Source organism: Mugil cephalus, chromosome 18 (genome assembly GCF_022458985.1).
Source record: "Mugil cephalus isolate CIBA_MC_2020 chromosome 18, CIBA_Mcephalus_1.1, whole genome shotgun sequence".
Taxonomy (NCBI): Eukaryota; Metazoa; Chordata; class Actinopteri; order Mugiliformes; family Mugilidae; genus Mugil; species Mugil cephalus.
In genome coordinates, this window is record NC_061787.1 from 6,253,470 (window position 1) to 6,281,152 (window position 27,683).

General features: G+C 43.5%; 1 protein-coding gene and 1 long non-coding RNA gene across 4 annotated transcripts; both read left to right on the top strand.

Annotated features, from left to right (window-relative positions):
- The first annotated feature begins 4,650 nt into the window (after positions 1-4,650).
- On the top strand, positions 4,651-27,639 carry pde7a (phosphodiesterase 7A). 3 transcript variants are annotated; one of them, XM_047568566.1, is made up of 12 exons: positions 4,651-5,915; positions 16,777-16,837; positions 19,893-19,982; positions 20,588-20,751; positions 20,859-20,922; positions 23,003-23,199; positions 23,725-23,856; positions 23,985-24,076; positions 24,198-24,342; positions 24,436-24,532; positions 25,462-25,542; positions 25,635-27,639. In XM_047568566.1, exons 1-12 carry the CDS (start codon positions 5,778-5,780, stop codon positions 25,898-25,900), a joined length of 1,527 nt encoding a protein of 508 aa, XP_047424522.1. In that variant the 5' UTR covers positions 4,651-5,777; the 3' UTR covers positions 25,901-27,639. The 3 variants fall into 3 exon arrangements, with proteins under 3 accessions (XP_047424522.1, XP_047424523.1, XP_047424524.1); XM_047568567.1 differs by having other exon boundaries at positions 19,896-19,982; XM_047568568.1 differs by lacking the exon at positions 19,893-19,982.
- On the top strand, positions 5,925-12,666 carry LOC124995854. Its single transcript, XR_007110765.1, has 2 exons — positions 5,925-10,395; positions 12,152-12,666. It is a non-coding gene; the product is annotated as an uncharacterized LOC124995854 (long non-coding RNA).
- Positions 27,640-27,683: the final 44 nt, after the last annotated feature.

Sequence of the window (27,683 nt, forward strand, 5' to 3'; positions counted from 1 at the left end):
GTCACCACTGAACGTCGAGGTCGAAGTACTATCTCATGCTTGTTAGAAACTCGTTTGTTTTCATTAAAATCTGATGGCAAACAGATGAAAATAAGCAGCCACTGTTCAACTATGCTAAGCTAACTTAAAAATACACTCAACACCAACCATAAACGCTGCAGAAAAACAGACCACTGTATACTTGTCATAAATTTTGTATTACACTAGCAGCTCGAGCTGCAATATTCTAAAACTTGTTTTTAATGACATCAGAGTAGTGTTAAACCACAATATCTGTAACCCCAGTGAAAGCCTGCGAAGCAGCATCTGGGATAAATCAGTCTATGTATCAGCGAAGAAGGATATGCTGATGGATTTGTATGACAAATATCCCTCACAGTTTAATAAAACACCAGGCAGCGTCTTGATCACAAGGAAGATGAAAAGCAGATCTCCACTCTTTATGTAACACCTTCTCCCCATACGGTGACGTAAAAGAGACGTCAGCCTGTTTTTAACGAGCACCCGCTGCAGCTCGTGGTCATGGGAAACTGAAATGCACTCAGCATTCAAGTGCTTGCCTCAGCTTGGCTCAAACCTCATACCCTCTAAACCACGCGAAGTTCAGTCCACCTCCTTTTTACACTTAACTTCAGAGTGTAGTGAAGCGGGGTGGTTTTAACAGTGTTTACACGTCAAGAGCTGTCTGCAGCGAGCAGGTTGAGCCAAGGGTGCAGTAAGCATGCAAAATCCTGCCACTGTCATGAATTCTTTGGTATTCTCCGTGCTCTCCGGACAAGTGAAGTTAAATATGTTTAACTGTTAAATGAGGGGGTTTACATTAGGTGCAGAGACCATAACAAGGGAGGGATAGATGGACAGATTGGACACAGTTGTGGCTTGAATTAAATCATCACACTGCTTCAGTATATAAAGTCGTATGAGGCATTTAACTCATCTGTTGTGACAAAAGACATTCAACCCAGTTCAGGTTGTATTGAACAGAACTAGATAAAAATCATTGGCTTGAAAACCTGCCTCCTGGCGTTGGCTAGGCTAGTTAGCTGGTGTCTTCTTGTTGGTTGCTAGTTGGTAGCTGACTGTTAGCCTGCTGGTCAGATTGCAGTTCTAAATGTGTTTTGCGTGGGATCTTGGCACAAGGGATTGTTATCCTGTATAATAATGAATGCATTACCTAACTATGTAAAGAACACTAAAGATTTAATGCAAACAAGCCTATACTAATTCTCAGAGGAACAAATGACTGTTATACTTCATTTACTTGTTGAAATTGATTAATTTGGTGATTAATTGTTGAATAAATTATGTTTATGTGTTGTTTTTTTTTGTGTGTGGGACCCCAGGAAGACTAGCTTTAGTTTAATGGAGATCCTACTAATAATAAACAATAAACATAAACGTCCTAAGGCCAAATAATTTCTTAAGACAGTCTTTCTTTATTATAGCGTTATTTTAGAGATTTCAGGAAATGGATAAGACATAGATCTGACACATGACAGTTCATGGTTGGTAGCTAAACCCCTAAGAAGCCTCATCAGCATCTCATCTGTGCCAACGTATGCGTTTAGATTCTCTAGCTTCATCTGATTCTTGATATTTAGCTTCAACTCTTGGTAGTTTATTCGTTTACAGATTGGAATCATTTATCTGAACATTAAATGCTGATCAAATACTCACCAGAGCCTCCAATAAGGAGCAGTCAAATACAGTCAAATGGCGCCATCTAGTGGTAAGAAGAGGGGAGGTTTACTGACATCACAGCAGTCGTCAGCAGGATTTGCACTGCAGTCATAGATACGGTGGGAGGTTTGGTGTCCAGTAGCTTCAACAGGAGGAATTACAGTAAACGATATGAAAGACATAAGGATGTATGACTCTTCTGGACTTAGCTCTATGTACTTTTATAAGACAGACCTACAAACTTAGATAAAATAGAATAGAATAGAATAGAATAGAATAGAATAGAATAGAATAGAAAACCCTTTGTCTTGTGGGGTAATTGCAGTTTGCAACATCATACATAGTGCAGAAAGGTAACAAGGATAAAGACGGTGAAAAATATAAATAATGAGATTAAAAAAAAAAATAGAATAAACAATATACAGGTATTGCCATATATACAAAAAGCAGTTAATTGCAACAGAAAGTAAGTAACTGGATTGTACAACAAAGTATTGCATGACAAACCGAAAATGTTGAATTGCAAAACAGATAGTTACTGCTGAATATTGCACAGTATTGCACAGTGAGTAAGTAATGAATTGCAACAGAAAATAATAGGATTGTAACAAAAAGGTATTGTACAACAGACCTTAGGTAAGTATTGAATTGCAAACGGATATATAACGGGTGTTGCACAGGACTGTACACGGTACCGAGTGAGTAGTGAAATGATGAGAGTAATAATAATAATATTGCACATATTATGACAGCAACAGGAAGGAAAGACCTTCTGTATCATTCCTTCACACACTCCTCACTATTAAATTAGCATGAACACGTTCCATATCTTTGAAATGCGTAATGTAATGTATAGTAGTTAACATATTAGACAATGCCAGACTTTTAAAAATGCAACCAATTTTACTACACAATTAAACCAAATACTTCTAGTGCATCTTAATGATTTTTCATTGTAAGTGCTTCTTTTCACCACAAGATGGCGCTACATACACAGTAACCCATCATAAGGCGTCGATAATGATAAATGAGACAAAGGTATTGTGTTTTTGGTTTTAATTTCAAGCTGATGATCACAACGGTGCAGACAAAGGTTGATGGTAAACGCACTTAACTAAATGTATTAAAGTGTGAGTGTCGTTGTGCTTCCATGTGTGGGTCCGTCCGTTAATGTGCGGTGTTGTGTCTCTTGACAGATTCACACAAAGAATCTCTTCTTCTATAGGTGAAAAACTGCTGCGCGAAGGAAAAGATAATGACTCCAGTGATGCTCACGCTGTCTTCAGAGGGTAAAAGGTAAATCAATTACCGACACCGCCGCGGATCGCGGCCTGTCTCGTGTGAGTTGACATGAAGACTAGACTCTGGGGGGATGGAGCACTGAGGGGGGGGGGGCTCACATGCGGATGCTGCACCTGTGACACCAGGGGGAATCAGCATTTATTTAGCACCTCACCTGGCTCCTGAGGCCGACGCCGGGGCACTTAAACACACCTGTGTTCCCGTGCACGCTGCGTTTTTGTGCATGTGGCAAATAAATGGCTGTGAAAGAAATGACTGAGTGGAAATACTTCTCAAACCCCTTTTTCCCGGGGGTGTATTTAGAGGAGTGGGTGTATAGTGTGCGCTGACGTGTCCGCGCAGATGTGACGCGCCGCAGACGTAGTCATATGTCCAATCAAGCAGTTTTAGTTGTCTGGCAACAACAGTTGTGTAAACTGAGCACAAAACAGCGACAGCCATGTGCAGCTGACATCTCTGTACAGTTTGTAACAGATAGCGTTTGAAAAGGCAGGACATTACACCACAGGAAAAGTTGCAGGTTACATCATATTAAAGGTGGATGCGCTCTCAGCCACAAATGATTACACAATACAGGATGGATAAGACTTAATTAGAAGTATAGTTATTCTTCTTTTACTTATTTAACTGCACTTTAACGATGCAGCATTCAGGTTTGCAAAGTCCGAACTTTGCAAAGGGTTGTGTAGTTGTAGCAGTAGAGCCTCAGAACTGGTGTCATTTTAATGTTAGGGGAACGTGGTTGATTGTTTCTCAAATAAAAGTTCTCTTTTCTCTTAGCGTCGAGCTCAAGCTGTTAAAATAACACGGTCGAAAAACTCAACATGAGACGGCTTTTCCACTCCTGCCACTTGTCTGCCCCCAACGTTTGTGTTTGTGTGTTGCCTTAGTTGCCTGGAAAAGATGCAGGACCTCTTTGCGGGGGGTGTGATTTTTGCGGCGCAACATTCAGACCCCATTGGAAGTGGGGAGGGAGGGGATTATGCCAGCACTGGCACCGGGCCTGCCTGTTGCCATGGTACATCCATTGTCCCCCAGCATATGGACGAGGCAGAGAAACCTCCAGTGAAAATGTTAATCTCCTGGACGGTTATTGTCGTAGTACGTTTTGGGGAAGTATTAGCAGCACTTATTTGCAGCTGGGGGGGGGTCATCTACGCCTTATCATGCGTATAAATTAACAAACCAGTATCTCAGACACGTTCAGTGCAGGCCAGTAAAATCCAAACACTGCGTGCAGACAATAAAATGAGTCAACTTTATAATGGATTTTACATGTGCCTTGAGTCACCACATGCGAGCATATGGAGCAAATTGCCACAGCCGAAGAGAGATGCAGCATTTAGCAGTGTTTCCTAGGCTGGTGTTTTCAAACTCCTGGTAAGTCTCTGCTCCCAAGTAGTATGACTCATGAGAGGAAGGTAATCACAGGCAATGATGTGGACCGCTGCAGGGCAAGCCCCGTTGTGGAGGAATACCCTTGAGAAAGTCCACGCCGTCTGCAAACGACTGCTCATATAGGACTTGGGATCGCCCTGGCCGCTCAGCCAATCGCAAGCGTCGTTTCGTGTCCCCGAAGCGGCGCCGTCCAATCAGCGTCGAGCTTACAACGAATGCCTTCACGCGATTGGTCGAGTCCAGACAAGGGCGTTTTTTTTTTTTTTTTTTTTTTACTAGCTCCAACAGCACCATCTCAGGCAGGTGGTGTGCGCTTTAAAAGCATACAGTAGGCTAATGTTTAGGTCGATAGGTAGGTAGTAGTAGGGAAGTAAACACACTGTAGGTTTTTTATTTTGCCGTTGTTGTTGTTTTTTTGTTTTTTTTTTTTATTTGGAGGGGGGTCGGTAGTTTTTGCGCTGCGTGCCAATGCGCTCCATTTGCGCCCTAGCGGAGTCGCAGCAGATGAGATGAACGTCGGGGTTCCCCTCTCCGAGCCAGACACTTTGTGTTTCACGGTCAGCGGCGAACTAGACAACTGCTCCTTCATCATGCAGCCGCAGAGAAGAGACGGAAAAGCCCTACGTGTTGATTATTTCATCTCGCCAGCGGCTCGGCTCTGAATGAGAAAGACGGACGGACAGAAAGAGAAAGACCTCCCCGGCCACATCCTGGAGCTGCCTCCACTTCTTCTTCTCCTTCTTCTCCTTCTCCTTCTCCTTCTTCATCCGCCGGTGTGTTACGGAGAATATGATATGCTGAGGACATTTTTTGGAAGTGGTCGTGCCTTTTGTTTGCATATCGGGATATGTAATATGCGGATCTGCAGGCGCCACGAAGCCCAAACGAGCGGACGTATTTTTTTTCTGCTTTGAAAATGAGGAAGCGATTTCATAAAGACCCAGAAAATGGCAAGAAGGTCTCCTCGTCCGTGGGCCCGGATTTGAGCAAAATGAGAAGGAAAGGGGCAAATGCAACAGCGGCGTGAGATTTATATATATATATATATATATTTATTTTTCCTCCCTCCTCACAGGATGACACCAAATGAGGTAAAACTGTGGGGGTTAGACGAGATGCAGCATCAATGATCTGGACAAGTTTTGAGTCGCTCATAATGAACAGAAATACTTTGCAGCTCGATATCGGATCGTCTCCACAATATTGAAAGAATATATATTTTTTTTCCTTCTTTTTTTGGGGGGGAGGGGGGGGAGGGAGACTCTTCTGATTCACATTTTTCGCACTGCATCCATCAGCTTTTTCCATTGCATTTGATTTATTACTACTACTATTATTATTATTATTATTATTATTATTTTTTATATTTTTGATCCGGATCCAGCCCTGACTGTTCAATGGAAGTATGTTATCAGCTGCCGGTTTTGCCTCTAGACAGGCCGGTTCCCAAGCATGTACTCAGCCGGAGGGGGGCCATTAGTTTCAGCTCCAGCTCTTCTCTCTTCGGGGCTCCTGATCCAAGACAGCTGTCACAGGTAAAAGATAAATAAATATTGCACTTGAGTTGAATGTTTTCTATCCTATAGTCACGGTGGTTGTTGGCTTTGTGAAACGCGCAGGCCTTTAAAACCAGCTCATTTCCAACAACTTAATGAATAATCCACAGGAATCTTGCAGGTGGTTGCAGGATATTTAGGCCCTTGTGAACACTCACTTGCTCACACACAGACAGCCTATTCTTAAACACACACAACAGGACATCTCCCAAGACCAACTTTGTATTTGTGTGTGTGTGTTTCCCACACTAAAAAGGGCCTCCTTCTTGGCTTACACTTTAACCGGCTCTGAAGTGAACCAGTTTGCTCCTGGGATTTGTCAGGAGGAGCGTGCCGCGCTGTTATTTACGTTAACCTCCCCTGACACATTGACAGAAGTAAATTATTGGGTCGGGCTTGAACTTTCCGCTTTCCGAGTCCGAAGGCTTGAACTCTTTTTAAAACGCGGCCTCTTGTTTATTTCACCTGCTCTTTGGTGGAGGGAAAGAAAAGATGGACCGCTACAGCACCGTCTTCCTGTTGTGGGGGTCATGCACACAGCACAAGTCAGAAGTTCAGTGCAGTGCACATCCAGTGCAGGAGTTTAAGAAGCGGTTCCATGTGTGCATGCAGCGTTAGCTCTGAGAAATCAGTTGCTTTTTCAATTTTAGTTAAAAAAAAAAAAAAATCCTTTCTATTGCTTCATTGTTTTTCGGACAAAAGCGTATTCTCATATCTTCGGGGTCACATCCCGCTAGTTTTCCCACAGTGTTGTATGGCATCTCCCAACCCATTAGCCATGCATTAAGTGACTGTCTTTGACTGTGTTACCCTCTTCTTCAATGGGCCGTCCATTAGTGCTTTGTGCAGGACGCTGCTCCACATAACCACCCATGTGTGTCCCATCCTCACGGGCACCCCCCTCCTAGACCAATGCATAGCCCAGTCCATCAAAGGCACGTCCACTTTGTATGTTTTTCTCTTTTTTCACCCCCCGAGTGATGTTTTGTCGGCTAAGTTAACCGGACGGGATTTCTCTGACCTCCATCTAGTCTCTCTGTTTGTTCATACTTACTATAACCACTCCACTGTCATGCTCTTCCTCACAAAACTCACCCCCGAAGGTCCTGAAACCGTCTTTGGACCTTGCCTCTGGAACCGCAGCCAAAAGGAGAGAGTTCCCTCCCTGGAGCGGATCTCAAAACCGCAAGAGAGCATCCATCTCAGGACAATGCTGGATTGTTCTTCTTAAAAGCAACTTTGAGGCCGCCGTCGTTTTTGCCTCACGGTCAGGTTCAACAGTTGATTTCTCAAGCGGGCCGGAGTTCCTTTTCATCCGGCCACTGTGAGGTGCACTGTTGCTGTGCTCCCTTTGTTGTGAAAAAAAAAAACGGGGCGTTTGCAGCGGACGGTGCACTCTGCAGCGTTGAGCGAGGCAGTGATGACCGGGCTGACGTTTTTTCTGGGTTTTTACAAATACTTGGTGCAAAAAACTAAAACGGCAGCAGACCTGCTGACATAGCCATCGGTAGTTCTTCCCCTCCCGATCGCCGGCTGAATCGGGCGAACATGCATGCGCGTATGCAGCAGTGTCACTCAGCCTTTGTCACTGAGCAATTACACTTCTACAAATATTGTGTTTCAGGCCCTATTTATGACCATAAGGGTGCATTTGTCCTTGGTGGCTGCTGTGTTTTTGTGTGTGGTTCCACAGGCCTGTTGTTTGTGGAAGCAGGGCTGGACTACCATTGCAGAAAGAGGCAGTTAGGCATGTGCCTGGGCTCTGTGGGCAGTGGTTTGGCCCTCCGCCAGACTCACAGATGGCCGGAGTCTCAGTCTCTTTTCTTTCTCTGGCTATCTTGTTCCGCTCACTCGCAGGCTCCCTCACTTTCTTTCTTTTTCTCCTCCGCCCCTCCTCCTCTTCCCTCGCAAGATGAAGACATTTCCTCTTGTAAACAGAGGACGAAAAGACTCGGGGTTGAAGGCACGACCGAGGCTCCGAAGAATATGTCACTCTGTGGTTATGGAATGCTTATGACTGGGTGTAAATATGCCGCTGAAGAGGCGTTGTAAACAGCAACGGCATTAGATAAATGGGCGCCTTTTTATCCGTTACAATGCCGCCATTGTTTTTCAGCACAATGCATGTTGTTTGTTGATTAATTCCCAAAAGTGAGCCGGGAGATAAGTTTGAATGTAGCTTGGATGTAGTGGTGCATGCTGGTTCCATCAGGCTCCTCTTGAAAAAGATGAAGGTAAACAGAGATGGGTCAGATTGGTGCAAAAATGAAAGCACCGGTAATACCAGGCGAGGACTTGGACGCAGCAAACAAGTCATGTGGTTCTCACCTTAACTACAAAACACATGTTTTCGTATAAAAAAAAACATCACGGCGTTACTGCACGCATATTGGAAATGACGCACAGGTCAGGGCTCGGGATTAAAAGACACCGTCACATGGTTGTCACGAAGCTGTTTAACTTGTCTAAAAAAAATAAATAAATAAAAAAATGAAAAAAGACGCATGAGTCAATAAACAGATGCCACGGTTATTGATGCAGTCACGTGGCTCTCGGTGATAATGGGAGGAGAGCAGCTTAGTCTGTAAACACTGCTCTCAGCTGAGTCCATCATATCATAGCCGGAGATATCATCAAGAGAGTGGTGGCCGCTGACCCTCAATCAGCTCCATCTCATTTCAGACGTTTGAACTCGGAGGATGATGATAAGCCTGCGCATAAGGGCTGGAGATAGCGCCGCTAGTTTCATCCACACTGTGGATGTTTCTGCGCAGACGTTGATAAGGGAATACAGTACAGTGCTCCTGTATAAGGGAGTTACTTTGTTGATTTTAACTGAACCGATAAGGTCTTTTTTTTTTTTGCTGTGCATTGCCATCAGATTGACGTAGTTTCAGGATGTGGTAAGAATGCTGAAGGAGCTGTTCAGACTCTGAGCCTGGTGTTTCACAACCGTTCACAAAAACTTTAACCCCCGCGGTGCCAAAACCGAGGGTTCTCAGCCGAAATGAATGAACCGGGAATGCGCGGCGTCGGTCGTTATTAAAGGAGATCTGTGCTATTTATTAAACAAACAGGAGCGAAAACCTCACATCCTGTTTTCATTCAAACAAACGAACTCCTCTTGTCTGTCTCTGCCTCTGTACGGAGGCCCCTATCACATGACCGTTCTGTTTTTGTGCTGCAGTGTCGGGTGCAATCGGCCGTGAGAATGTGGTTCCACACATCGACACACGCATCGACATGATGTCAACTGCTCCGGTTGAGTTTTAATTATATTTGCAGGAGGTTTACATGCACAGGAGCGTATGCAGGAAAGCGGAGCGTTTCCACAAGCGTTTCTGGTTTTAAAACACATAGACGGATCGCACTGGTCGGAGACCTGGGTTTTTTGTTTGCCCTCCTCATAAGTTTCCAAGGAGGGGTAAGGGGGTGGGTTGGAGGGCATTAAGCTGGCCTCGAGAAGCAATTAGAGCCTGGGGATGATGTTTGAAATGAATGAAATTCCTGTGCAGGGTAGCCAGTCTGTGAGAATATGAAAGTAAAAGCTCCCCCCTTATCTGTGTTTATGTCGTAGGGCACCGCTAAAAGCAGATGTATACAAGCACCCTGTGTAAGGGAAAAAAAAAAAAGGGGGGCTTAAATCATTTTATGACACTTTACCCGCCAGTAAAAAAAACACGGGTTGTAGATATATTACCGCTCGACAAACACGCGGCTTTGTTCAGCGAGAACACTCATTTTCATTTGCTGGCTGAGGCACGGGGCCAATTCACCCCAGGCCTCTCCTCAAACCAGCAGCCCTCTCTCAGAAACGCTCTGCAGCTGGAGCGTGTCACAGTCGACAGTGTACTCATAAAACACTCTTCCAACAGGTAGACTCTATCTGGAGCTTTTGTGTATGCAGCGACTGGCGCGCACACACTCCAAACCTGCCCGTGTTTACGGCCTAGCACTCAGTTATCGGAATGTGCCATCCCACACTGCAGAGCGCTGCGAGAGGTCATAACTCAGAAGGAAGCTTTTAGTTTATGAAACCGCGCTGAGTCCGGCAGCTTTTATCTCTGAAATTTACATGTGTTTGCGGTGTGCGTGTGTACACTGCTTTGTTTCTGATATGTCAGTTTATAGGAATCCTGCTTGGCTTCCTCATTTGCTTGCCACCGGTTGACTTGCTGCTTGTAAAAAAAGGCCTGCGCCGAGTTTAAGTTCGGTTTTTAAAACGTAACAGTGTAAAGGCAGGTTTTTACGCCTGCGTTTGAAACGAGGAAGTGTGAGCATGCGGCGCAACGCGCCGGACTGTTGAATACCATTCGAAGGACATCAGACTGCGATATCAACCCAATCAAAAAGCTGCGGTGACGGGAAAGCGCGTTTGAAAAAGCCACTGAAGTGTTTTGAAGTTTTTCGCGACTCATTTAAGGGCGACAAAACGTAGAAATTCGACAGACTTAAACTGGTAAGACGTCACCAGTAAGGTCACACAAGTCCACTTCTTTTTTTTGTTTTGCTTTTTTTTCTTTTAACTTCGTGTAACTTTTATTTAACTGCATGTGTCAGAAAATGACAAACACTGAAGACCCGGGGTTACTTACACAAGTCAGGAGTTCTGACATCTGGTCCCGACCTCAGAAACCTGAGTGTTGTGACCCCAGGCACCGAGACGAAGCCAAGATAAGAGACAGAGCAGTATGTAAACGAGCTTATGTGGAATTGCAGGGAGCACAATCAGCGGACTGTTACGCTAGTGGTAAACTCCCAAACAAAACAGAAATGTGCTTGTTCTCAGACTGCTGCAAGTAAACACTGAGGGGCTGCGCCCAAAGGCATAGTTTTTGTTAAATTTGTGAGGCTTTACCAACACAAACAGGCGAAAAAAAAATATGTGTGAGTCATTGTAATGCTGTTAGTTTAGTATTTATTTGTAGTATTTGTAGTATATCGATGGTCTGAATTAGTTTCTCTGTCACAAGTAAATGGAAAAAACATAGCTAGTTTGATAAGTTGAGGTTTAACCCTTTCTTGGCCTTGTGATTGGTCTGCTGACGACTGAACATAAAGCTAGTTACGCTCCATGAAGCCCCCAGCTCCTACTTTACTTTTGCTAGGTTAGAAAACCTTTAATAATGGAGTTTTGAGGTAGCGTGGAGGCAAGACCGCTAATGTTAGCAGCTATGCTAATGTTAGGGACAAAAAGAGTTTTCTCCAGTTTCCAGTTTTTATGGACATTTGTCAACTGTAGTGTCTTTAAAAAACTCACAAATTAAGTGTTTCAATGCTAAGTCTATACGTTTTCAACATTTTTCTTATGAGAATGGATCCATGGTTTGCTGCCGTTTGTCCAATATCCATTATGTCCATTTAAGGGATGATTTAGGCGATCAGGAGAAGACGGACGACTAATGACCCCATTGGTCTGTAGCCAAGTGAGACAAGTTTCTCAGCTGTACGCCTTCATTTTGCACGAAACCAAAATAAATAACACACCAAAGATACCACAGATCGGTAAAAGAATTTGAATCCCAGCTCCCAGACGCCCGAGTCTGAGCGTCAAATGCAAACTGATAACCAGCATGACGTAGGAGTGACGTGTAGGTCATAGCTTTAGTTCCTTAAAGCTGCCATTTTGACAGATAACATCTTTTTTTTTGTTTGCGCTTGTTTACTAAGATGGTGATTAGGAACGATAAGGACTTGTCTTTTCACCAGTTTCCAGTTATTGTGCTTCGCTTTGTCAACTCTACGTTCTTCACGTCTTTATCAAAAAATCACAAATTACAAGTTTCAGTGCTAAGTTTAACTTTTTTTTTTTTTTTAATGAGAATGGATCCATGGATTACTACCATCTGTCTAATATCCAGTGTGTCCATTAAAGGCTCAGTTTAAGGGATGATTTAGGTCATCAGGAGAAGACGGATAAATAATGTCCCTGTTGGTTTGTAGCCAAAGCAATAGGGTCCTTCATCTTTCAAAAAAAAACCCCAAAATAAATAAAACACTAATAGAAAAACTGAATGCTAAAGCTTTAGTTCCTAAAGTTTTAATATCCAAAAGACACTTTCTCTTAATTTCAGTTCTTCCAGTTCCCCGGTGGCCATGTTGACAGACAACAACATCTTTTTTGTTTGTGTTTTTTTTTTTTTTTTTTTTACTAAGATGGTGATTAGGAATGATGACTGACACAGATAATTTATCTGCGTTTTTTTGTCATTCAGCCTGTAATCAGCTGGCAGACGTTCCTTGGCTGTGACGCACCTGTTCGCATGACTGATAAGTATCTGCGATATGGGTGCTGGCTGTACCAACACATGCTTTTGGTTTTGAGGGCTGAGATTCAGATTCAGGTTGCAGAGATAAAAAAAAAAAAAAATAGGATTCTTCCAAATACAGACTGAGATGAATATATTATTCATATATTGCATTAAGCTGACAAAACATCTTTTGTTACTATTTAAACGGAGGAAAAGCAGCTTCTTCATTGCTGGGTAGTGTGGTCTGTGGTCTGTCATCTGTGAATATTTAGCACAGTGTCGTTGTCTAAAATTTAGACTTAATAGCTTCAAAATGAGGGAATAGTTGGATGTTGCTGCTTCATTATTAAAATTTGTCAGTTTGTAACTGGGCCATGAAAATCTTTTGTTGTTACGTAGCTGTAGCTGTAGCTTAGCATAGCCAGCCTCAGAATATGAGGCGTGGTAACTCGCCATTTGGGTTTTATTGTGGTAGAAGAACTGAACAGCCTTGTAACCAACGAATTACGTGTCGTGTGCTTCTCAACAAATACACGTATCACTGTTAAATGTTCGTCCTTTACGGTTATTTGGTTGTAAACTAAATTAACTCAAATGGAGCACAGCTAAACTATTGGATTGGCGCCAACAAACCTAAATTAATTTTTGAATGGTGACTGAATTTCCCTCCAACCACATCACAGTTTCTGGGTGGAGAATTTTGGGATCCAAGCTCCGGTTCGCCCACAGCTCGTTAACCTCATAGTTTCTCACTCGTAAACCTGCGTACTCTGTTAAATCTTAACGAAAATGATGTTTCCAAGTTATGAATTGGCAAATGTATTTAAAAACATACATTGCCACCATTTAGTTTCGCTGAAAACGGCGTCAAATCTGAATTTGTCACTTGGACAAATTATTTATCCGAATGTAGCGCAGAGTTCAAGTCCTGCCCTTGACGTCCTGCGCGTCTCTCCCTTATCTCCCATCACCCTCGACCGTGAGGCACAAATCCCAAACACACAAAGCTTACAAAGCGGCTCAGTTTCTTGTCGAATCACGACAGGACCGCGGGTGTGCGTGGTGTTGTGTGTGTATGTGCGTGTTGATGCTGCGCGGCGTGGCAGCAGGGGTGTGTGTTGTGGGCTGGTCACTTCAAGGGTAAAACGTGACTTTCCCCTCTGTTCGCAGTGTGAATGTGACATTGACAAAGTGCACTGCTGCCTACTTCTTACCCGGCTCACAAGGGAGCACATGGTAGTAAGTGCCAACTGTTGTCTGGCCCTGGATGCGTGTTTGTTGTGTGTGTGTACGCGAGCGTGCGCTTTGGCCAAAAGGTTTGTTTGGGCAAGTGTTGGCAGGGCCGGTCTGTCTTCATTCCCAGCCCTAGAGCCGGCGTTACACAGTTCCCACGCACGTTAGAGCCGATACAACCCCCCCCCCCCCCCACCCCCCTCCGACACACGCACTCACGCAGAGGCACACAGCCCGTGCATACATACACACAATCTATAATGCTCACACTAAACACTGGTGCCGTGTGTCAACACAGGGTCCTGTTGACACTAAAATACAGCTTTGCACATTACCCACCCTGACTCAAGTTGTTTGCTAGCCGGTAAAATATTAGCTTTGGATTGGCGACTGTCATGAGCCTAAAGAACAGACATTGTCGGGTTTGTGTGTGTGTGTGTGTGTGCGAGATGGAAATTCATAGTAATCCTAAGGTTATGAAGTAATGAGTGTGTTTATGTTTGTTGTGCGACCAAGCGGTTGTTGTGGTTCAGACTCCGTACCTGAAAGCCGCAACGTAGCTTAACGTTTACTGGATTTTTGTCACACTTGAAATTTTTATTTCGAGCATTTTTAAAAGACTTGTTTTTCATTAGCTGTTAAGGAAGGATTACAGACTGCGCTAAGATGCCCTGTGTAACTGGGTGTTATCTATTGATTCAGGTTTGTCAACAGTCTGTCCCAGTAGACGGCCATCTGTCTGGCAGCCAGTCAGTCAGTCAGTCAGTCAGTGAGCTAACCTGCCAGCTATGCAGGCTCCCCGTGGAATGGGTAACCCTAGACGAGGGTAGCCCAAGAAGGGAGAGCGGAGACTCGTCCTGGAGTTCGGCCAGGATGTGCGCAGTGCACGGGGAGGTGAGCCAGCGCCTTCGGTGCAGCTGCCTGTCGACAGCAAATATGCAGCTACAGCAGACGCAGAGCCAGCGACGCGACGGCGACGGCTCCTGCTGCAGCTGCCACCTGCTCGGAGACACTTGTGATCAAAACTGGATGTTGGTGCAAAAAAAACTGAAATATTTTTGCTGGAATCTCCGTCCGCATTTTGGCGACTAGTTCCCCGTATTAAGACCAAATATAATCTGTAGGTAGGGCAGAAATGACTGCGGCTCCTGAAGGCAAAATAAATGCATTTGTTGTCCATGCATCACAAAATGCACCAGCAGAACCTTTTGGTGCATGATGACCAGCATAAAGAACGTCCTGTCCTTCCATAGTTCAAGTGCATTTATGCTCAGTAAACCCTGACTTATTTATGTGTAAATCTGAACCCAGACGCCCACACTCTTTTGTTTTTAATGTAGCATTTAAGAAATGTATTTATTTATTCCTTACATGAAAGTGAACAACACAATTTGTACGTAATTGCTCACTACATTTTGAAATGAACGCCTTCGTGATGGGAAAGAACGAGATACATGAACAATTAAGATGGTCTGACGAGTTGACTTTCAGTAGCCTACACCAGTGAACAAAACCAAAAATAATAAATTCCCCATACAAGTGCACATTTAGAAGCTCAAAACAATTCATCATTAACATCCAGTTTAAGTTTTGAGTGCATATTGACGATTTTTTCTTTGCATTTATACTTTAATTCATTAATTAATGAATATTTGTGCAACCTTTTACATCAGATAGTTGGGAATTCCATACTTTCACACAAACAAGAACAACCGAAATACACATTTGTTTCAAAGTAGTTCGAGCAACTTGGGGCTTAAAAGCAAATCTTCTTCTGAGGTAAAAACAAGTTGACTCTGATTTTTTACTTTGAACATAATTATTAATGTCTGAAGTTCTATTATCATTGTAGCATTTGATGGTTATAGGTTGGTCAGCAGAGGTTTGAGCATCAATTAAATCGGTCCTAAATTATATCGTATATATATATCATTGCCCTTCCGTGCTTTGAACGATGATATTCACAACCTTTTTTTTTCTTTATAAATGTCTGAATTTACAAACCTGTAAACGTGGTTGTGCCATATCATAGTTCACCACTTTTAAGACTTTTATCGTAGTTGCAGTCGACTGTTTATCCGCTGTTGAGCCGTCGGTGTCAGACCGGCTGTCACCTTAGAAAACCAGCGAACAAGAAGAGTAACCGAAGTGTCGAAAGAACACCAAAACACAAAACAACAAATCTCAAAGGGCACGGAAGGCTTTTCTAGTTCTACATCTCTATCTAGTATTTTCACAACAACATAATCGTCCAGAATGAACGGACTGCAGATGGACCGAGGAGATGAGCGTTTGTGTGCCTCCCCAGCTAATAGCAGCTCATCCAGTTTTCCATTTTAATGACAGATACCGACTACTGACACCTCCTGGCGTAAAGAGTTGTTTTCTTTCAGGCACGTCCGTAACATTTACGCTGTAATTGTGCAACTTCTTGGTTCAGTCACAGGTACCATGAGCTAATGGTCTAAATAGGAATTTACAAAGTAGTTGTAAATGATTTCTGAGGTAAAAGGATTTTCATATAACGCCACGGGAAATAGTCATCCAGTCATGTCCTCACTTAGTTTGAAACGAGAGAATTTCCCCATGATCACATTAATAAACTGAGCCTCTAAATTTAGACGTAAACTCTCCCTGTAGGTGTTTTTTTTTCTTTTTTTAATAGTCTATTGAGGAACGGCATCGACTCGGTTTCACTTTAGTGGGCAGCATCTCGTCCTGGTTTCAGTTCCAAAAAAAAAAAAAAAAAATTCAATTTAAATACAAATTCAAATTCATTCAAATTGCAGTCACGTGCCGACGTCAGAATAGGGAAGTATTTGTTTCCAGTGTTTTGTTTTGCACCCTTTTCTGCGCTTGAGACGGCGCTTTGAGACCTTCAAAAGGAAGCAAAAAATATCTTGGGTGGGGCCAGATCTGTTTGGATGGGACACAAAATAACTTCTATTTATGGGAAACACTGTGTACTTGTGTGTGTGTGTGTGTGTGTGTGTGTGTGTGTGTTTCTCCCCGTAGCACATGTTTCTCACATGACTGATAGCGGTGCGTATCAGGCCCATGATACGGCGCTGGAACACGTTTATCAGGGCACAAACACACACACGCCGCAGATTAGGACCAACAGTAGCAGCGCCACGCCGCCCGCTACTCATCGACCTCTGGCCGCGGACGCCGCCAGTCGAAAGTTTGGACGCGCCTTCTCGTTGAACCGAGCGAGAAGGCGCGTCCAAACTTTTGACTGGTAGTTTATGTTAAAGTTTTTGGAAAGATGCCGTTGTTGTACACACACACTTATTGTAACGATACAATCGCACCCACTATGTTTGTATAATGTCTGTCTCTTTCTGTTCCTTCAGAGACGAGGGGCCATCTCTTACGACAGCTCCGACCAAACGGCGCTGTACATTCGCATGCTAGGTAAGTGTTTCCCCACTCCTGGTCAGTAAAGACACACACACACATGAATCTCTCCATGATCAGTTCTTAATACGCAGTGGCTTTGAGAGAAAAAAAAAAAAAAAGCAGTGCGAGGCATGAATCAGAAGTGGATTATGAAGAGATGAGGGAGCACTAAAAGTGCACGGCCAGAACCCGCCGAGTCCCCGGCCTTTTTTCCTAATCTCTCGGTCACAATAGGGTTTAGGTCGTGTGCGTCCGCGGCGTCGAGTGTCTTTGAAGTCCGATCATTTGTCGAGTGCGGGATTTCGTCTAAACCCTACGCGGACACGAGTTTTATTTCCGTGTTACGTGCAGCGTTCGCATGTATCCATCTGCCCTCAGCGGCCCCTAAATAGGATAAGCAGTTTAGAAAATGCATGAGAGATGAGAGCGCGCTCACTGCTCTGCCATACAGATGCAATCAAATACATGCAGGAAGACCAATAAGAATCAATAAGAGCTTATTGGGTGTAATGGTGCATTTGCAGCAGATCTTTAGATCTTTCTACTATACATGCGTGCTTCCTAATATGGAACTTTTGTCACTTCATGTATGTATTTTTCTGAATGCGTAATATTTAGGAAGTATACAACGGTAAGGGAAGTGTAGGGCGTATTGTGTGACTCGTTTGAACCGTTTGACTTTTGTTCTAAGTTTCGCATAATACTACACTTTGTCTCCTTCCAGCTCGATCATGAGTTGACCGCTCATGTGTCTCAGTAACAGCAATTTATTGCGCTGACTGAAGGAGCTTTAGCTTTTTAATCATTTTACTTGGCTAAATATGATGGCAGCTTCGTACGTCACTGGCATAAAGCATCTGTCTCTCTAGATTTTTATATTAAATTGAGTGTGAGGAGAGGCTGCACTAATGCAGACCGGTGTTTGCCCGGGCCAGGGTTCAGTCTGCCAAGTTAACGCTGATGCGCTTTCAAATAGCAGGACTCGGAGCTTTCGCCACATCAGTTATAATGACATGACCTACATCCACCCCGGAGCAGCGGCAGCGCTAATGCACCGCAGGGGGAAACATGGACCCTGTGACACTCGAAATACACTAATCACACACACGCACATAGACACACGTGCTGAGCCCCTTGCACATGCATCTGCAGATGTTGCAGATGCATATGGACACGCACTCAGTGCCTAAGAGTGCATGAATAGTGGCCTCTTGGTTGTTTCCCTCATAATTCATGTCCTGCACGCGAAATGTCTCTGATGTGCAGGGTATCCGCGGGGGCCTTGAAAAAAGCTGATAATTCCATTTTGGGGAAATTAGGACCCTTAAAATGTATTAAAATGTCTTATCATGATTTTATGAGGTCTTAAAATTTGGTAAAGGTAAAAAAAAATTGGTAAATTTGAGGAATTTTACCGTAGTTTATCATGAAACCGGTAATTGTTACATCCCTCGTTGTATAATAGTGGCCTATAGTCTACTATAGTATAAAACTGTTAAGTTAAATGTGACACTGATGTAAACGGTTACAATTCAAAGTGGACGTGTGGTATTAAAAATAAAATATTAAGAAAAGTCTTGAAAAAGTCTTAAAAAGGTATTGAAATTCAAGATTCCTGTATATACCCTGAAGTAGTTTCTCCACATTCATGTCTTTACAAGCAGCTTCTCAGAGTGATGCTCAGTGTCGCCGTGCCTTGAATAGTAATTCATAGTTTCTGGTATTTTGATAGGAGCTTGTGTAGTATTCAAACAGCTGTTTGCAAGTAAGTAACAACATGCTGGTTGTGGGAACACACTTGTGTGACGGCTTTTTTTTTTTTTTAATCCCGACTCACACACGATCACGACCTGAAGTGCCAATGCTGGATACACACCATTGCACTCGTGCAGCACCGTGATCGGGACACCGCTGCCGTAATAGAGCCTCTGCCGTATGTAGAGCGTTGCTTTGAACGACACACAACTGACATTTTACTGCATCAGTGTTGCAGCACCGTCCTGTCGCCCTCACTGCGCTCTCACCGCTCCTCACCACAGTCTTTACAAGCAGGCCGGCCGCCGCCGCCGTCCGCCGGGTCCGAGTCCGGAGCCCGTCCCCCGTCCCCGCTCCTCTGCCTGACAACTAAAAACAAAGTCATAGATCGGCCTATAGATCCCTCACAGAGGCTCGGAGAACTAATAGTAGAGCAGACCGTCCTGACATGGCATTGCATGCTCAGCTGTTTGACCTGTCTGTCCATTGAGTTTTCTTTTTCTGGGACGTGTGTGTTTGTGTTTGTTTGTGTGTGTGTGTGTGTGTGTGTGTGTGTGTGTGTGTGTGTGTGTGACATAGTGGATAATACACACACCAGGTCTGAATTCAAAATAAATCACACATTTGGCTTGTTTTAGTTTGCTAATGGTACCAAAATGATGGGTTTTACCACAATGGTTTTGTGTCCTGCTTCGTAGATTATCAGATCGATCACGTCCTAATTTTCATGAGCAGCTTTATGAGGGGTTTCCGTTTGTCGAGGCTCCGAGCTGCATTAAATCAGCTGCTGTACTGACTTGGAAAAAAATGAAAACTACAAGGATGTTTTTTTTCATATTTAACAAAATAACATTCGTATGAATTCTGTTTTTGCTATACACGCAAAAGGTATGATTAAACATTAAAATGAAAATTTTACATCAGAAAAGCAAAAAAATAAAATAATGATTATTAAATAGTTATTTCTATTTCTCTTTTGACGTTGCCAGAAAACCAGACTCGGCTCCTTACAAGGGCCGACAACAGAGCCAGGGATGAAAAATGAACTGCCTGACAGAGGCTCTTGGAAAATAGGCTCGCTTAAGAGGGTTGGGTGTGGGCTACGTTGGTAATTTGCAGTTCCATTTGTCTTATTGTGGAGCGCTCTGTTCTTCGTCATGTGGTAAAGCCCATCCTCGTGGCGCATAAGCAAGATAAATTCCAGCGTATAATCGTAAAATACTTGTCAACGCTCCTTGCCACTACGGGGACCTTCAGACACCTTTCTCTGCACGCAGTATGAAATCTTGAGGAAATAAGTGCTGATTTCTTCTAGGAGATGTGAGAGTGAGAAGTCAGGTTGGATTTGAACCGGAACGAAGAAGCTCCCACCCCTACCTGTGCATCGACTTCCGAACTCTTCACAGTGAGTACGAATCCGAGCACAGCTTTATTATCGCCGACCCGTAGCTACCACACACAGTTTGTTTGGCAGGCGATTGTGCAGTGCTTTTACACAGTATTTCACACGTTGATAAAGGTCGAGGTGTGTCTTGGCATATGCTTTTAATCAGTCCTTTGTGATAAAATACCCACCTTTATACTCAATGAAAGCTTTTTTAGTAAATATCAAACACTTACAAAGACGTAGTGTGAGCACGTGTTGACATTTTGACCCGAAAAGTAATCCTACCTCATGCTGACGTCTTTCCGGATGGGAGCAACAGTTTATTCAGACACAGTGCCTTTGTGCATGTGTGTGTGTATATGTGTGTGTGAAAGAGAGAGAGAGGGAGAGAGACCACTGACAAAGCATGTCTGCTGTGTGATCCCAGACGAAAGGCTTATGAGTGGGCGGCTGTGTCAGCAGCGACTGTTTGTATATTGCTGCGCTGGTGTCAGATCCCCACCGAGCTCGTCCGGGCCAAATTATCCTCGCAGCCTGACGAGCTTTTGAAATAAACATGCCCCACAAATGTGTTGTCTATCTGTGGCATCTTTAGTTTAATATATTTGTGTGTGTGTTTCCAGCGCGGCTGAGCTGCGGGTCCACGTCGGCCGCCTCTGGTCCTGAAAGGAGGGTCCACAGACTGCTCAGCTTCCAGAGATACCTGCACTCGTCCCGCCTGCTACGGGGAGTTCCCCAGCAGATCCCCCTCCACATCCTCGATGAAGATTACACTGGACAGGCTAGAGTATGCCACACACACACACACAAGTTTTTAAAATTGTATCATATCATCGTTTTCTTCTTTTCTGGCTTCACACGTCTAACTGTGCATCCGTTTTCTTTCTCTTGCAGTGCATGCTGGAAAAAGTCGGGAACTGGAATTTTGACATTTTCCTCTTTGATAGGTTGACCAACGGTACGTACAACATGACCTGAGAAGTTGTTTTAAATGTTACGGCAATCCAGCGTCACCTCTCTGCCTCAGACTCAAAGTGTTACCACTGGTGCCATCTATTGGATAAAGTATGAAGATTAACTGTATAACTCAATCACTACATCTTACTCTGCAAATGAAATCACGAGCACGTGCAGTTTGGCTTTAGAGCGAAATGAAATAGGCGTCTGTCTTACGCCTAATAGAGCAAATAAAATGTAGGTGTGATGAAGCTTTAGTAGTTGGTGTTGCATTTTTAATGTTGGTGTCGAGGTTCTCCTCTGTCTCGCAGACTTAACGTGTTAACCTCCTGAGACCCAAGCATTTGTTTGCTATGCATTTTTAACGTCTCCAAGGTATTTGGGATCAGTAGGACCCAAGACGTATATAAAAACTAAGCATCATCTTTGAACACGAAGTAGTATTTTATTTGTCCTCATATGTGGACATTATTGAAATTATAATAAAGTGTGAAAAAATATAACATGGCTGAGCAAAGCCAGAATTGCAAACAACAAAGTCCCAACGTCCTCAAATGAGTACTTGCTAATTAGCAACGTTGTAGCTTGTTGCTATTGATAAAATTCATTAAATTGGCGGGTCGTATCAATGTAGAAACGTTAATAAGTATACGTACATAAGTTTATAGAATGAATGAATGAATTACGTCTGTAGAATGAATCTGATGAAATGTCCGCTGTCGTGTTTTTACCAAGCAGCAACCTCTGAGCGACGAAGCCCATGCTAAGTGCAAAAACTGCAGTTCATCGAGTGCCCACTAGAGGCTCCAAAAAAAGGAGCAAATCCCCATAGACCGCCATGTTAAAAAGCCCAACTTTACAGCAATGTTAAACATGTTTACAACCTGGTACCAAAAACTATTTTGGTTTCAATGGTTTATTTCACTATTCATGATAACTGTACGTTTATTCGTTTATTTTTTATTAAGGTTTAAAATTCTGAATAATTAAGGGCGTTCCCGCTCTGAGTGACAGGCGGTAGTGTGAGCTAACAAGTAGCGGTGACCAACATGACCAACATGGCGACTGCAGACTCCGCCCACTTCAAACTTAATTTTTGAGGTTCAGAATCCAACGTGTGACGTCACGATGGGTTTGTCAATAGTATATACAGTCAGTGATTTTTACCAACTAGTGCATTGACCCTTTGCTACCACTAGAGGGCAGACTAAAGCGTCCACTAATGAGGACAAAACCTAAAACTTAATGTCCCCGTATGAGGACGCAGGGTCTCAGGAGGTTAGAGTTAGTGGTACATAATTTGACACAGGACTGAAGTACAAGTGGAAGCAGACATCACTCTCGCACACAGACCCACAAAAACTGCAGAGTTAGCAGCTGAGAAGACAATAAATATGGAAAAGATTAAACATTGGCTCGATTAGTCGTGTCCTCGTTTGAACACCGGCAGAGTTAAAGTTACGCTCTTTCCCAAAGCGAATGCACAGCCAGCGAATCTTGGCATTATGGACACGGTTGCTGAACTTACCTGCCAACAGAATTTTAGTTATTAAATGCAAATGATTGACAAGTAATATGTCCGTCAAGCTACAGACGGTATGCGTTCCACATTCACTCGAGGACACTGGAGAACTTTTTTTTCAAAAAAATCACAATTTTCTGTACTTTTCATGTGAATTTCAGATCATAATAAAAAGGTTGAAAATTTAATGACTTAGCCAAAGTTGTAAAGGTAAAACGAATTATGCGTATGATTGGACTTTCTGGCCTGAATCAGTCAAAATGTGTTCCAGCCTCTAAATATTTTCTTGCCTTGTCCCTGACTTGAACTGTCTGGAATAATGACAATGATAAGAAGTCACCGGTAGGGGAAGGTGAGCGACTTATAAAATAAGGCCTGAAGATGCTTTTTGAGATTGAAAATAATCTCTGGAATTCACCGGCCCAGACAGATTGAAATTCTGTATTTTATATTACACATTTACGACGTGTAACTGCAATTATCCCTTTATTTGTTATGTGAAAGACCGAGGTGAAGAAGTTTAAAGTGTAACGTTCAATCATTCCCGACTTGTCTTCAGGTAACAGCCTGATCACCCTGACCTACCACCTCCTGAACCAGTACGGCCTGGTGGAGCTCTTCCAGCTGGACATGGTCAAACTCTGGAGGTTTTTGGTGATGGTTCAGGAGGACTACCACAGTGACAACCCGTACCACAACGCGGTCCATGCCGCAGATGTCACACAGGCCATGTACTGCTACCTGCGGGAACCCATGGTGAGTAGTTCTCTTTGGGTTTAATAACTTTCACCCACTTAATCTTGGTCAGTGTAATTGGTCCTTCAATTACACTAAAGTCAAAATAAGTTTGCTTTCTTTCTTTTCTTTTTATTGTTGTTTGTTGTTATAATTTCATGTATATGTCACAATATCAGATTTTCACTTCAATATTATCACGATATCATATATTAACGGCAAAATCCAGGAAATGCATCTTTAACCTTATGTTGTTTTCTCTCTTTTGGGAGATGAATTACACCCAAAATAACAGTAGATCGGATGAAAACAGATGTAAAACACACACTGTGTCCAAGTGGCATTGGCTCATTTACATGATATTATCATATGCACATTTTTAACACGATACTACGATCATATACAGTGTATGATCCTAATTTGTGTTTTTATAGACCCTGGTGTAAACAGTAGATATGTAGACATGTGCTTGTAAGTCCCAGTATGTAGGTCGGTAGGGTTATGTGTCCCTAGTATCTGTGTGACATTTTCTCATTTTGACCTCAGCTCGCGAAGTCCCTGACCTCCTACGACATCCTACTGGGACTCCTAGCGGCCGCCACGCACGACCTGGGCCACCCTGGGGTCAACCAGCCTTTCCTCATCAAGACTGACCACTATCTAGCCACACTCTATAGAGTAAGACAACGTAGTCTTTGTGTCTTTCAGCGTGGCTGACTCACTTGTGAATTGACTTTGCGTGCAGACGTCGTATGATGCATTAAATTAGTGTCTCTGTGCGCTAATTTCTCATTTTCAACTCACAGAATACCTCAGTTCTTGAAAACCACCACTGGAAGTCGGCAGTGGGTCTGCTCAGAGAGACTGGGCTGTTCTCCCATTTGCCTCCTGAGGACAGGTCAGTCTGACGCTGAAATGTTACTTAGGGCTTGTCAGGCACGTTTGGAAGGTTAAACGGGATTATTTCAGGTGCTTAAACTGATCATGTTAATAAATAAATCTGCTCTCTGACGCCTCAGCCTGAACCTGGAGAGAGAATTGGGCTCCTTAATCCTGGCCACGGACATCAGCAGACAGAACGATTACCTGTCCAGGTTTCGCATGCACCTGGACCAGGAGAACCTGTGCTTGACCAGCGCCAGCCACCGACACTTCCTCCTGCAGGTCGGTCCGGTTGCCTCCTCTTCCGCGACAACGGCAGCACCTCAATAAGGAAACGGGTTCTTATTTTGTTTCTGTTCTCTTTCCCCCGTGCAGATGGCTCTGAAGTGTGCGGACATCTGTAATCCCTGCAGACCGTGGGAGCTGAGCAAACAGTGGAGCGAGAAAGTGACAGAGGAGTTCTTCCAACAAGGTTATTTGTCCCTCTGCTGCCGTCACGTACAGCAGCGCTTAAAAGCTTTTGCACCCCATCAGAATTTTCTACATTTCTTCATGAAAATGACTCAGATTTATACCTGAAAGTAGGCAAAGAGAACCCAGTCAACTTGTGTTTGTTAAGGAAAATGAGCCAATATTACATGTCTATGAGGTGCAAAAATACCTTTAAGCAGCACTGCATATTGTTCATCATTTATCTTTTCATTTTTTTTGTCCTTTCTGCGACTAATTCTATTATAGCAGGGGTCTGCAATGATTTTCAGGCCAACGACCCCAAACTGAAAAGAGATTAATTACGAACCCCTTACCTACTATGTGCTGTATATTAAAGTCAGCCTAGTGATATTTATAAATGTACATTATTATCATAATTTTGCATTCAACAACAATTCAATAATATACAGGTTCAAATATGAATTTCAAACGTGCAACAGTAGGGTGCAGGCTGTGCACCTGCTGTAAACATACATATAACTGTGTACATATCTACACACACACATACATATATATATATATATATAACTGCACTATAAGCTTCTCTTCTGCTAATATAGCTGCGTGCTTCTGGATTTCACATGGAGACTGAATAGGCTCAGCAGTTTGCGGGGCGGGGCCTACTGTGTACAGGAGGTTTAGATTGACAGGTCTAGCGTGGCGCTCTGAGTGGATTGTTGACTGAAAAGATAATGTCTTCTGCCACCATTTATCCCTTTACTAAAATATGTTGGATTAATGTTAATGCGCATTCAAAGAAATTTAACTTTAAAAATATATATGAAAATGTCTAAACAACCAAAGATTTTGCAGCCTCCACTGCAGTACCTACTACCCTACTGAAGACCTAAGTGTTATAGTATAACTTATAATGTAACTAAATGTTCATATATCTTATATTTTGTGTAGGAGACATTGAGAAGAAGCACAAACTTGAAGTGAGTCCGCTTTGTGACAGAGAGAGGAACACAGTTGGCAACATTCAAATAGGCAAGTATGGCAGCTGGACTGGATGTTTGTCGTGCTCACGTCACACACGGCTTATATCTAATGCTTATCGGCATCTTTCCTCCTCTTTTTAGGCTTTATGACATACGTGGCAGAGCCTCTGTTTGCAGAGTGGGCCCGTTTCTCCGACACGCGCCTGTCCCAGACCATGCTGGGCCACATGGGGCTGAACAAGGCCAGCTGGGGCAGCCTGCTGCAGGAGCAGACGCCCATCTCCGAAGAGGCGGAGCCGAGCGCAGCCGGCCCGGACAGAGAGGAGGCCGCGGCGAGAAGAGACAGCAGCGCGGCCGCAGGAGGAACCAGCTCCAAAGAAATACCTCAGGGAAGCAGAGAATCCTGACACTCCTTTTTTTGTGCCCTTTCACCTCAACCTCCTGACCCACGACCCCCGGCCTCAGGGCCTCACCACACACTGAGGGCCAGGCGGGGCACCATCCACTGCTGCCCCACCTGATCCTAACACCTTGTTTATGTTTTGTTGCTTTGGCCTCCCATCTTGAAAAACCACTGATTTTATTTAATTTATTTAATTTTTAAATTCCTTTTTTTTTTTTTTTTTTTTGGCATAGAGCAATACATAGATACCTCATTTGGCTACTGCTGTATTTTCTTTTATTTGCTTTGTTTTTATTTATTTCTCCACCGTAGTTTTGGCATTACTGACTGAACACACCACTTTTTTTTGCTGGTGAACCACAAAGGGGAAAGCAGTATAAGAACTGAAGAAAACATTTTTTTTTCCTGGTATTTTGAAGTGCCATTTGAAAACAAAAAGATTCGAAGAATGGACTGAATTGACTGAGAATACTGGAGTATTGAGACACAAGACCCTCCGAAGAGGGAGTGATGCGGTGTTGCATTTGTATTGATTCTTCCTCATGTAAAAAAACGACAACAACAACAACAACAACAACAAAAAAAAATGTGACAAGCCCAGTCCTTTTGCTGCCTCTACGAAGACTGTTTACGCATCACCGTGTTTGTTGTACCTTTCCCTTGAACTGGAGTGAATCACGTCGGCTCCGCGGTCTGCCTTCGAAGCACAGATGTGAAGAACCACTCGTTTGAACTGTCATCCCACTGTTGAAGCCATGAGCAGAACCTTATTCAGACACACCAGATGCCATAAACGACTCCACCTGTGCTACCATGTGTTCTTGCACTCCTAAATAACGATGGCGTTGGACGCGCAGCTCCGTCTACCATGACCTCTCCAAGACATCCTGTGAAGGTATTACTGGAATTAGTCATTTTTCCGACGTTTCCGCATCCTCCGGTCCTGGCTGAACTCCGAAGAAGGGGTCGGGCGGGAGGGGGGGAGCTGGGGGGCTTCCCTGCCAGGCTGGAGACTAGTCAGTCACTGCACACGCTTCAAACCTGGAACTCCACTCCACTCCACGCAACTCAACTCGCTCAGGTTTTTGCCAGTCTCTTATTAGAGGGAGACGGGGGAGGAGGCGACTACGGACGGTGCAAGGTTGTTGGCTGGGATCTACTGAAGGAGACTCCCTCTCAGCAGAATGTCTCTCACAGCCACATGAAACCTAAAGGACTGCTCGACTGATGCCTTATAACTATGCACAAACTATGCTAAGTGACCAAACCAACTCCTGTTCCCATCAAGTGCATGGTGTGCTTGTCTTTGAATGCACTGTCCGATCCCTTTGCCTTTTTTTGTTGTGGGGAACAACTCCAGCTGTCCTTCTTTCTTTTCTCTTTTCCTCCTCCTTCTTCTTCTTCTTCTTCTTCTTTTTGTACGGAAACAAAATGGTCGAGTGAATTTGAACATTCCGTTTCTTTGTGTTTGGTTTGTCAACTTTGATTCTGTATAGTGGCACAAATTGTGTTTGTGTTTAAACAACTGAACGATAACAGGTGCTTTTCTTACTTTAGCTGATTTGTATTTTTGCTGTAAGTGCTGTAAGACTGTTGATAAAACTGTTTACAATTTGTTGCGACAGCCATTTTTGGGAAGACTTCGGTGTCGAGCCAGATTTTGTAAAGGCTTTGCTGTATTGACCTTTTTGATACATGCCTGTTGCAGTTACGATTTGAATAATAAAACCTGTTGTTGATAAATGTTTGACTTTCGCACAGGTCAGGTTAAAGAACACACACAAAAG